The sequence below is a fragment of the Pithys albifrons genome, chromosome 2 (genome assembly GCF_047495875.1).
Source record: "Pithys albifrons albifrons isolate INPA30051 chromosome 2, PitAlb_v1, whole genome shotgun sequence".
Classification (NCBI taxonomy): Eukaryota; Metazoa; Chordata; class Aves; order Passeriformes; family Thamnophilidae; genus Pithys; species Pithys albifrons.
The window spans coordinates 108,246,786-108,258,897 of record NC_092459.1 but is presented as its reverse complement, the minus strand read 5'-3'; the positions used below and the strand labels follow the sequence as shown (position 1 = coordinate 108,258,897).

General features: G+C 41.6%; 1 protein-coding gene across 4 annotated transcripts in view; it reads right to left on the bottom strand.

Moving 5' to 3' along the window:
* Window positions 1–599: 599 nt before the first annotated feature.
* The window catches only part of MCM8 (minichromosome maintenance 8 homologous recombination repair factor), a 19,158-nt gene continuing 7,645 nt past the window's right edge, over window positions 600–12,112 (bottom strand). For 2 of the 4 annotated variants that reach the window (XM_071582000.1, XM_071581999.1), the window contains 12 exons: window positions 10,585–10,736; window positions 9,386–9,584; window positions 8,577–8,607; window positions 8,168–8,308; window positions 7,631–7,714; window positions 6,795–6,936; window positions 6,002–6,197; window positions 5,518–5,731; window positions 4,423–4,632; window positions 3,802–3,878; window positions 2,660–2,849; window positions 600–1,385 (listed from right to left, as the gene is read on the bottom strand). In XM_071582000.1, coding sequence (XP_071438101.1) covers window positions 1,293–1,385; window positions 2,660–2,849; window positions 3,802–3,878; window positions 4,423–4,632; window positions 5,518–5,731; window positions 6,002–6,197; window positions 6,795–6,936; window positions 7,631–7,714; window positions 8,168–8,308; window positions 8,577–8,607; window positions 9,386–9,584; window positions 10,585–10,736 — 1,729 coding nt within the window. In that variant the 3' untranslated portion in view covers window positions 600–1,292. Of the gene's footprint in view, window positions 1,386–2,659; window positions 2,850–3,801; window positions 3,879–4,422; window positions 4,633–5,517; window positions 5,732–6,001; window positions 6,198–6,794; window positions 6,937–7,630; window positions 7,715–8,167; window positions 8,309–8,576; window positions 8,608–9,385; window positions 9,585–10,584; window positions 10,737–12,112 lie in introns of those variants that run through there. The other 2 variants (XM_071582001.1, XM_071582002.1) reach the window with 2 other exon arrangements.

Here is a 12,112-nt window from a genome sequence, read left to right as displayed (position 1 = left end):
GGAGTTTACTCTTCTAGGCACAGCCCTTTCTTGGCCGCTGAGGATCCTTCCTGGCCCCCCTGCGCTCACTTAGAGCCCGGACAGGCCTGAGGGCCTGGCCCCGCAGCGTTCGGGTTAGAATTGGAATTTCTTAGCTCTCTTCAGCAGCTCATCTCTCAAACTAGTTTTCAGTTTCAAGTACCGCGATGGAAAGCAGCTCTGAGCAATTTAACGTGTCCTTTCAAAGCTTGTGGAAGGTTGGGGCAGATCAGACCCTTATGGCACTTAAATTAGAAGGTGAGACAATAAAGCTGCATTATTTCTGCCTTTTTTTTACTTATCTTACCTTAGAAATAAAAGAGAGAAATCAGAAAAATCGGCAATCTTAGGCCTTTTAAAATATATTATTCTTTGGGGAATATGTTTGTGGGGTTTTTTTAATACTTACACTGAAAGCTTCTCATCTGCTATTTTATTGCATCAGACCAAGCTTGTGATTTCATCAGGCTCAGGAAACACTCGGCACTTCACTTTTGGTGAACACACATTCTCTTCTCTCAGGAACAGTTACACAGAAACATCCACAACCTGTTTGTTTTTATGGATCATGAACACGTTACAACAGCCTTGAACAAGGAATATTTCTCATATATAAAGTTTAATGAAAGTCAAAATTCAATTCCTGTTTTACAAATTAAATACTATAATAAGGATATTTTCTTAATTCAGACTTGCATTTCAAATACAAGGTCAGCTTCAAAGACCAATAAATACCAAGCATCAAAACAGAAAACCAAGTCAGTTTTGATAAAGCGTAATTTGGTAACAGCTGTGAAAACTGTCATCTCAACATGGAGGTTCCCAACTTTTTGTAAACATTTCAACACTGTAAACTCCCCTAGAACTGCAGTGCTAAAAATACAGCTCACATAATCTCATAAAATATTTCTATTTAAATTTGTGGGTCCCACATCTCTTTCAGCAGTATAATCTGCCATGGCACTGTAATAATGTCAACATAAAACCAGACTTCTCACTCCTCAAGGATGATGAGGTACATTCTGGTCCTATGCAGTCCCTCTGGGGTCCCTGCAGGATGAGTCAGGCAGCAATACCACGTGTCAGTTTGTCCTGGAGCAGCTTTAAAACAAGCCCATGGGCACTTCAGTTTCTGAGTCTCCACTTTAGTCAGCAGCAGTACCAGCAGTGCCAGGCTGCAGTGCAGCTGGGGACAGGACAATGTGTCCCTGCTGCAGGTCCATCAGCCCAGTGTAACCATCATGTCCCAGGAAAGTTCATCACAGTGACTCTTTTCACAGTGTCTGAAGTTGATAAACTCTTGAACCTTTTTTCAAAAGATAACCCTGATCATTTAGGGATCCAATAAAGCTGTCAAAGTCAGATACCTGGGAAAATAAAGACAAAAACATCAAATTGGAGAATGACACCTTATCTGATGTAAAGCAACATAAACTGTTTAAAGGAACTTAGTGAAATAAAGTGAGGTAAGAATAGGTTGGTTTCCTCAGCAAACTTGACCTCCTAGGAGGTGACACAACATCAGTCCCTAAATTTCTGTGCTTTACTTACAAACTCTGTTTACACAGGAGTGTTCTCTGTGACATGGAGAAAATACACAGTTCCATATGTATAAATTCAAGTTCTGTAACAGAAGTATCTACCAAAGAAAAGCCTGATTTCTACAACTCTCGCTGACTTTCAGATATAAGACTTTGAATGAGCAAAAAATATTCTCTATATGAAGGGAGAATGAGAGTTAATTGAATTAAACTGAAGCAGTGACTGAATTGATGATCATGGGAGAAGAGAGCTGTATGTCCTGTGTTCTGTCAGACAGGATTCACACCAAATCCAGGCTTGGGTACAGTCAACATTTCAACAAGTTTGGAAACTGAAGCCATCTTGCCCCAGCAGGCCCAAGTAGGGTCACCAGTTAACAGAAATAACAGCACCACTACCCATAATGAGTTTTATAAAGAGAAATTAATTTTCCCTACTTTTCACTCATTACATCCAACTTCTAGTTTTAACTTGTCACTTAAAGGTTTTTATCATGAAGCAAAAACTAGAATTGGCTACCAATATTTTTGTTTGGCTGAAGTCCCCCACAAGTGCAGAATGCAAATCAATTACAGGGTAAAATACATTTGTGGCCATGTGTCCTACATGATGTTCCTATCAGGTTACAACATTAGGGTGCTTGAAGCAGGAATGAAAACCCAAAAGACATTATTTGATCCAGAGGAGGTCAAGCAGAAACATCACTGCACTGCTGAAATAGAGCATGGACACCACAAGCCTAAATTTGGGAACAAAAGTAGGTGTGTCCTCGGGGTAGCCAGAGGGAGTAAAGTGTGCTGAAGCCAACATTGCCTTTCACAGAGCAAAGCAGAGTCTTGTTAAGGACTTCAGCTTCAGAAGTAGAATCAGCCCTTCCTAATGTGAGGAGTTGCTATTGCCAAACAGCTGGTGAGGTTAGTAAGGCTTACAAAGGCACCTCAGGAAGGCTCTCCAGCCTAAAAGCAGCAGTGAACTGGTTATTTCCGTTCACTGTGAAGAGGCACAACAGATGTGCCTTTTCTACTTCCCGTTTTGCAATAAATAATTTTGCCTGGTCTTGCAGTTTGTTGCTGAAGAAACGCCTGGTCTCCAGACTCACCCGTATCTGTAGCTCCTTTGCAATCTGTCGAAGCTGCTGCAAGTCGAAGAGGTTGTTGTAGGTTCTTTCTGCGATGCTGTTCAGGGCAGAAACAAATCTCTTTGCTTGCGACCGATTGCTCATCCCAGACCCATGCTGGGAACGCTCAAAGTCCAGCTTCCCAAACTCATCAGAGTAGGTTCCCAGCATGCTAAAGAGATTAAAAGATCAGCAGGAGATAAAAGCAAATATATGTGGATTTGCTTCCTAAAGCATAACTGGTTGAGAAGACGTTCAGAAGCCATCTAGAAAACCATCCCCTATCAAGAAAGTGACTGTTTAGGAACTTAGACTAAGCATTCATCCAAAATGCTTTACACTTTAATTGTTCCGCTGCAACAACAGAATAGTCACAGGAGAGAAAAAAATCCTTCAGCAGCCTCATATCTAAGTTATTGCGCATGGATTCACACAACCATGATGATCCCATGATTCAGTTCTGGGCCCTTCAGTTCAGGAAAGATATTGAGGTGTTGGGGCAGGTCCAGAGAAGAGCAACAAGGCTGGTGAAGGGACTGGAGAGGCTGAGGGAGCTGGGGATGTTTAGCCTGGAGAAGAGGAGGCTCAGAGGTGACCTCCTCACTCTCTAGAACTACCTGAAGGGAAGTTCTAGCCAGGTGGGGGTTGGTCTCTTCTCCCAGGCACTCAGCAACAGGACAAGGGGGCACGGGCTCAAGCTCTGCCAGGGGAAATTGGAGATCAGAAACAAATTCTTTCCAGAGAGAGTAATCAGGCATTGAAATGGCCTGCCCAGAGAGGTGGTGGATTCCCCATCCCTGAAGGTTTTTAAACTGAGATTGGCCGTGGCACTGAGTGCCATGGTCTGGTAAAAGGACCGGAGCTGGACTTAGGGTTGGACTTGGTGATCTCGGAGGTCTTTTCCAACCCAATCGATTCTATGATTCTATGATCCCATAACTCAAAAGGCCCAAGCAATTGTATTCAACCTAGAACTGCTGTCAGTTTTTAAAGACAAATCCAAATATTAGTATCATGGGCCTAAAACTGGTAAAGTGATTTCTTCACTGTGTTTCCACATGTAAAAAAAAATTGAATTAATAACACTGTGTGGCTTTATTTATTTTTAAGGAAGTGTGTATTACCTGTATTTCATTATTTCTATTACATCCTCAGCATCTTCCTTGGTAGATTTCTCTCTTAATTCCAGCCTTGATCGTGCCTTAAAACAAAACAAACCACAAAGGTTTATTTAAGATATATTATAGTTGATGTGAAAAAAGGCTACAATCCCTCTACAAGCAGCACAAATTTTAGGAGCAGAGATGGAAACCAAGCCTACAGGATCTAGAGGAAGATTTTTCTATTTTCTGTTAGTGTGTCAATGTCACCTCCTATGTACTTGCATTGTTAGGCTGTAGCCTGGAGTTTATTTGCTTTTTAGCTGTATTCTTCTGAAGCAGCAGATCACAAACAGGCAGAGTGTGAGGGAAAACAGCAGCATTCTGAGTTCAAGATGGGCAGCACGTTGTTCCTGCCCATACCTACTTTTCCTCCTTTTGGGGAATGTGACAGATTCCCTTTTCACCCTCTCAAGGGTGTTTTACTTTATGAGAGGCATTAAGCAACAGTAGCTCTTAAGCACTTCTAAGCCTCTTGCATTCTCACTTGTGGTGAATAACCTGTCAAAACCTAAAAGACATCAGAAGTACCATAGGAATAATCTCTTTGCTTTAAACCTCTGGAGTACTACAGCTTGCATTTACCTCTGTCAGTCGAATCAGAGACTCCAGCTGCCTTGTGGTGATTGGGGTACTGTCTGCTCCTTGGTTCTGCTTCCGGAGCTCAAGGTAGAATTCCTGGAGGACCTGAGCAGCTTCTGGAGATAAATTTGGGTGCACGTACTGCCGAGCATATCCAACATACTTCCTCAGCAGCTGATGGGGAATGGCATCAAAGTTTTCTCCTGCTGAGAGCTAATCCAATTACAAAAAGCTTATATTTCTATCAGAACCCTATACAATAAAAGTTTTTATATTAAAACATCCTCTTCTACACTTTATCTGGTGAAATCATCACCATAAGGGCTTTAGAGCCTCATATATTAATAACATGCTTAAGGTCTATACACCATGTTTAGACAGGTAAACACTTGGCCATTTAAGAAAAAGCAGCCAAAAGGCTTCTCATTCGCAATGATAGCAAGTGCCAGATAGGATTTAACTACAGAACAAATTCTTTCTCAAAAAGAGAAAACCCAAATTCCCAGTTGTTGCAGCTCCACAGAAGACTAAACCATCACTGCTCGTATCTCATTTCCAAAAGTGCATAGTTTAGTTCCAGCAGGAGTATTTCTCCCAAGACCTGGTATTTGACAATGTCAGTTACCAAACCGATCATTGAAGTCCAATAAGAAATATACTTCCTCTCCTATAATCCTCAAATCTGATGAGTTGCAAATGCCCAAGGATTTGTTTACACACCGCTTTATTTGGATTTAATACTTCATCTCATGTTATATAAAATTATTATACCCAGTCTAGTTCTGTTGCTCTTTGCTGAAACCTAACACATCAAATTTGCTTTAGAGCATCTCATGCAAAGTGTCTTCTCCCAATCAAAAAACCCACCAGCTCAGCTAATAAATTCTCTTCCCTGTGATGAAGATAGCTTGAGCCACGTCTTCCAGAAGGATAGGTCATGTTAGCTACAATTGGTAGAAACTGGTGGCTGGAGCCTTAAACACTCCCTCTGATTCTGAAGCAATTGTAAGAATGGGAGTGGGAGACTGAGGACATTGAGCAGGTCAGGCCACCAGGCCCCAATGCAAGGGGCAGAGCGAGCCACAGGACAAGTCCCACCTTTAGCCTTTCAAGCAGCGGCCGGTCGGACACCTCCTGGAGGATGGAGCGGTCCTGGGAGCTGGTCCGGGTCACAGCGGCGCTGCTGCCCCCAGCCTGCCTCCCCGCCCGCATCGCCATCACGTGCTCCGACAGCAAGTGGTCGTGGTCTTCGTTTGGGGTGTCCAACAGAATGAAAACCAGATCAAATCTTGACAGTAAAGCACTCCCCATTCTAGAGTAAAGACAAGGAACACAGAGTGCTCAGAGGAGAGGAAAAATTATAGCAACTATGTTCCGCTTCAAATACATATAAAAAATCCTGTCCTGGTCATTCAGAATAAAGTCTAGCAGCAATTTCTCTCTCAAAAGCCACAAAAAAACTATTAAAGTTTGTGTTCAAGCTCCAAAAAACTAGAAAGCTGTTATACACAAGCTACAAGACTACCAGAAACATCTACTCCTGAATATGAACTATAAAAGCAGCATTTCAGAAAGTGCTCACTTTAAGTTCTCGGACACTGTTTTGGCTTTGTTATAATGTCCTCCAACTGGGTTTGCTGCAGCAACAATAGATGTCCGAGCTGGCAAACTGCAAACAATGCCAGCCTTGGCAAGGCTGATGCTTTGCTGTTCCATGGCTTCCAACAAAGCCTGATGCTGGTTTCCCATCTTATCAAATTCATCTATTCCACAAATTCCTGGAAGAAATTAAAACAGGACAAAGACTTATTAGAAAACACATTAACTGATGAACAAGTGTGTGCTGCAATTAAGTGCTACATCAGAAGTCCAACCAGAATCCCGGGGACTGCAGGAGACAAAGCCTCCATTTCAGAAAAGTTTGTTCTCATTTCATGGTAATGCAGCCAAACCATTATGAAGTTGGCCTGACTTGCAGATGCAGCATCTTGATTACATATTGAGATGACCAAACAAGCTTTTTATAAATAGACAACGAATCTCATAAGTTATTTCTTTTTCAAGAAACTCTAAGAGTCCAGCAGCTGCCATTAAGACAGATTTCTGAACAAAGAATATAATAGTAGGTCTCTGACACAGTAAGTCTAGTATGTGAACTCAAGTTTTCCTACAGCCTAGGAAAGCAGGGATCCCCCTGGAATAGTCACTGGTGAAGCTCAGAACTTCCCATGTTGTGGCAAGCCAGTATCATAATTTAAATATGCATTGTCAGTCCACAGTTAAGCAAGCACTGTGGGTACTCTCAGAGTCAGCAGCGCACACACTCCTGCCCCTCACATGTCATTACACAAAACCTATAGCATTACATACATTACCTTGATCTCCAAGCACTAAAGCACCAGCTTCCAAGGCAAAATCTCCAGAAGTGCCATCTCTAGACAGTGTAACAGTCAGGCCAGAGCTGGTGGAAGTATTACCACAAACATACACTCCTCGAGGAGCAATGTTACACACTGCCTAGAAGAGAAATATATACTTTTTCCCTCCCCAAGGTGAAGAATTGCATAAGCCTTATACTAGAGAAACAATTCAAAGCAAAATAAAACATTTCTTTCTCTTTAACATGGCCTAACAGCAAAGTTATAGCTCTCTGCAACCCCAAGAGACGTACTTGTGCAAAGCAGCAGGAATAACTTTAGTCTCTTGCAGCACAGCCATGCCTACTGTGTTAGCAAAATTACCAGGACCTTGGGCACAGCACTTAAAGCATATTTTAGAAGTGTGTTGAAATGCCTGGGGACATGCTGTCTGCCATGGAATTGCAGCTACACATTTCTGTACCTTCAGACCCCAAGGTCTGTTTAGACTATTGTCTTGCCCTAGTGCCCAACATGTGCTATTTCAGAGAAAGCACACAATAGTTCTCCTCACAACTAAGGGATAAAGGACAGCCCTGGTCTTCTCCATGCCTCCAGTATCCCAAAAGCAGCCTACAATTTGAAATATGAACTAGAAAAGCAAAGCATGGTGAGCTTGAACACAGACACATTGCAGTTAAATTTGCCTAGAACACAATTAGAAAGACTCAAGGTACACAATGCTGCAGGTCTAGGTGAACTCTGTCCCTCTTTCACTTCACAGTAACCATGAGAAAAGAATCAGAACTATAAACCCACAGAGTTTAAGACAAAAATCAAAATCTATTACTAACTGATTTTGTCATGGTCGTGCAGAAATGCCTACCAAGATTAAAACCCAAACACGGTAACAGGTTCCTTTCCCAAAAAGCCAAGATCTGTGATAGCAACAGAAAAATAAGGTAAGAGGATGAAAGTAAACCTCACAGGAGGTGAGTTACATGGTATTTAAAATTGCATTTGTTACAAGAGAGTACTTATTTTGACAGTGGACCAGCTAAGTGAAGGTAGGAAGAAGTGAACCTCCTCACTGGGGAAAAGGGTTGGTGGAAAAAACTATGTAAAGGCAGGACAGCAAGCCTATAAGTCTGTACTTGGCCTTACCAAGTATACCTGCTTTGGTAAGTGTTTTAACAGGCCCTTCTGCAAAGCATCCTGCAAGGAGAGAACAGCAGGGTATCCCTATATTTGAGGCATCCTACAGGAAAAGAGCTCCCAGTCAGGCTCAAGCAACCCTTTGGTCTTAGCACAGCTATCTTACCATGATTACAAAAAGTCAAGACAACAAGGAATTAGAGAAAAATAGAAAACAGTAATACATCAAACCATACTTGCAACATTTGACTTTTTCCTAGTCCTGGGTCTCCAACAACCAGGACATGTGGATCTCCTCGCACTGGGATTCTGTTCTTGTCATCTACAAACTTCTGACATCCTCCAAATAACGCCAGGGCCAAACCTGCCTTTACAATCTGTTGTGGAATGGCAACACTGATGAGTATTTGATCATGGTGACCAACACTGACAGCTCCCTAGAACTGGCTGTAATAATCCTTTCCTTCTGGATGACTGAACTTAAGGGCATAAGGCTGCCACTTCCCTGACACCAAAAGTGACTCCCAGTCACCTGTAAAGAGTCCCTTACGCCCACCCCAGGTAAGCTTTATAAATCCTTCAGGAGTTTGATGTGGCATAAACATTTCAAACTGAAATTACAAGCAGAGTTGTTAAATTACTTACCTCATGGCCATAGATTGCAGGACAAAGAGAGCTGAAAAACAAAGAACAGTGTAACATAAGGGTAGTATAAACCATGTATTGCTATTAAATAATCCCTTGTTCTGTCTCACATCACAGAATACTTTTATAAATATATACAACTTTTTAGGTAGCTGTTGCTGAATTTCTAACAGAATCAGCTTAAATCAACAGCACCAAATTTCTTCAAATTTTTGGATAACCAGAAATGCTTGAAACAAGAAAAACTTTTCTCTTGAGTTCCCACAAAGACACAGGAGAACCAGATTCCCAGTGGTTTCTGCACCTGTTCTTATCTTAATCAAGTAACTATTTGTAAGCCTCCTTTCAAGTCCTTGTTGTGTATTCTTTGACTCCATTGGGATGGCCTGAGGGACACTCCAGCTAGAATAGTACTTCTCAGTCTGAAATGAGGGCCTTTCCTGCCCTCTGCTTAGTTCTTGCACCTTTTCCCTCTACTGTAGGAAGACAGAGCAGAGAACAAACCAGAACTTGTAAATTGAATTTACTCCGTGAGGAGCAAAATTAACTAATTGCTTTTTTTATCCATGTCTTTCTGTCTTAGGGGTGAACTAAAACACAGCTAACTTCTTGTATCCTTAAACCCTTCCCACTGCATTGCCACTGCAGTACTTTCACTTCCTCCCAAGTCCCTTGGCCACTGAAGTTTGTTAAAGCTCTCTGGTTTCTGTTGCACAAGCTTTAGACATTTCACAGCTTTGAGATGAGCTGTCACATTTGTCTGAAGTTGGTCACACTGATTCACAAGTCTAACCCTAGACACAACTTACTTCACGATGAGCCTGAACAGATTTTCCTCAGCTTGAATTTCTTGGACAGCATAGAGGTCTTTAAGTGAAAACTCCATAAATGATCTTTGAAAAGTCTCATCATCAAAATTCTTTAGTTTTTGTCCTTTACTGTTGCTGACAGAATTTGCCTCAATGTACAACAAGAACATACACTTGTCACTCTTATTTTTAGAAGCTCCTGTTAGAAAAATTGAGAAAGGATGATGGGGCAATTTTTTCCATCATTAAATACTCATATTATCTACAAGTGGCACAGAGTAATTCAGAAATATCATGTACAGCTACGTGCGAAATGTTTACATTTAAGTACTGAACATCTGCATTTTCTAAAACTGATGCAAAATAAATTTCTATTTACATTTGTTCTTTTGTTCCCTCTATGCACACAATAAAATACTTTGCTGAATTGTAGGCTATATGTCTAGACAGAGATTTTTCTCCCAGAATAAATTAGGTTTCCCAGGAATTTTAAATTACTACATTATTGTAGTCAAATAAAAGTTGAATATAAAATGTTTCAACTCAATATTTAAAGGAAAAAAGACACACTGTGCAGAAGCACTAAACATGTAGCTTAATAATTCATGATTTTCTCCACCCCTCAATGATTACTGAGCAAAGAATGAGGTCTCAGAGCGAAACAACACTGCAGTTATCTGCAATGTATTGTTACAGGTGTTCACAATATATTTTAAAGTTTTAAAATTTCACTTGAGAAGACTAAACTAAGAAAGATAACCCTCCTTCACAACAGTGAGAAAGTTCTCCTGTTTGAAGGAGATATTAAAGATTAAGCAAATAATGAGTCACAGTGAGACTTCAGGAAATATGGATGTCCCGCCCACATTAGTGATCCAGAGATGGCTTTTCTATCAGCTGACATCAGATGTCAGACTGGCCCTTCACCTTCAGGCCCATAGTTGTGTATAGACCAGTGGGTTGCAAACCTCACCCTCTGTCAGCAGTTGGAGGCAGTGCACCTTTGGGGCAGCACTGCTTCTGGCTCTTTCAAAGTAACTCTTCATTGTTAAACTTCAGTAACTTCTGAAGAAATGAACACTTAATGAGCTTACAACTTTGAGAGCTCAGAATAAAGGGGGCTGCTGCTGTTGTTCCTGTATAACCACTAGAAAAACTCCCACTGTAGGAAAAAAGTGTTCTCAGATGATGTATTTCACCTTCCTCAGTGCTTGACACTTTGACTATCCCTGTGATTGTGACCATATCTCCTGGGACACAGCTGTCCACAAGATCCTGAACCAGTTCACACTCGATTGTGCGAGGGATTCGTCCTGCTTCCCGCTGGTCGTCTGACATGAGCTCCTGCACCCTGCAAGACAGAGCTGAGCTTACACACCCATTCAATGGCAGCAGCCGAGATCTGCAGCTCTGTGCACCCAGCTGAGCCTTTCCAAATTGAACAGAGAGACAGCAGAAATGCCCTGGGAAATTCTAGAAACAGCAGGGCTGTAGAAACACTTTTTCAGTTCAGACTTCAATAAACTTTCAATAAATCCTGAAGGGAAGTTCTAGCCAGATGGGGGTTGGTCTCTTCTCCCAGGCACTCAGCAATAGGACAAGGGGGCACGGGCTCAAGCTCTGCCAGGGGAAATTGAAGTTGGAGATCAGAAACAAATTCTTTCCAGAGAGAGTAATCAGGCATTGGAATGGCCTGCCCAGAGAGCTGGTGGATTCCCCATCCCTGGGGGCTTTTAAACTGAGATTGGCCGTGGCACTGAGTGCCATGGTCTGGTAAAGGGACTGGAGTTGGACCAAGGGTTGGACTTGATGATCTCGGAGGTCTTTTCCAACCCAATCGATTCTATGATTCTACGAAATTAGGCATAAAATCTAGAAAGACAATAACTATGAACTCCAAGTTGAAATTCAGATTTTCCAGCATTGCTGAGCTTGTTAATATAGAAACAAGTACATGAAATAAGGTGCACCCCATATACAAAAACTAAGATACCAGACATTACAAGCCCTCTTAGACACTTAATTGGTATTTAACCCTAGAAAAACAAAAAAAGTTTCTCAGAGCATAACAAGCACAACAGTTCACTCTGTAGTAGTGACAGGCCAGCAGACTTCCAGTTCTGGCTCTGCACTTGGAACTCTGACAGTTTTCCTTGAAGCCGAGTCAAGCTCTACTTAAGAAGTTGTAATAAATATCGCCCTCTAGAGCTGTTAAATCGGTACAACATTTAAAAGAATTTTTAAACTGCTTGTATTACAGAACATCAATAAAGAAAAACTTATTTAGATGTCACTTGTCACACAGTCTTTTGAAACAGAGCACATGAACTTAAAGAATCTGAGTGTTAGAAGTGGGCAAAAGTAAGCAGAGTCCTGTTTTTCCCCAAGCTGACATCCTTGCTGCTGCAGGCCAGTGGGATGAAACAACACATCGCATTCTTCAGAACACCTGTTATGGGGCAGGAGTAGGATAGTCATTGCACTAACAGCACATGGCAAGGATGAAGTGAGGAAAACCAGATCCACTTTTCCACCTTCCTCCATTTTAACACTGTTAATTTCTGTAAATATAGGGAGTTGTTCCATTGTTCCCCCATTGATACTATGGCAAAGGTCTCACACATTTTTCTTACTGATTAGACATAGAAGGGAAATGAATGGGCAGTTATAGCACTATTTCCTTCTGCTGACTGAAGGACTGGGGGACACAGTGTCACTTCAAACTAA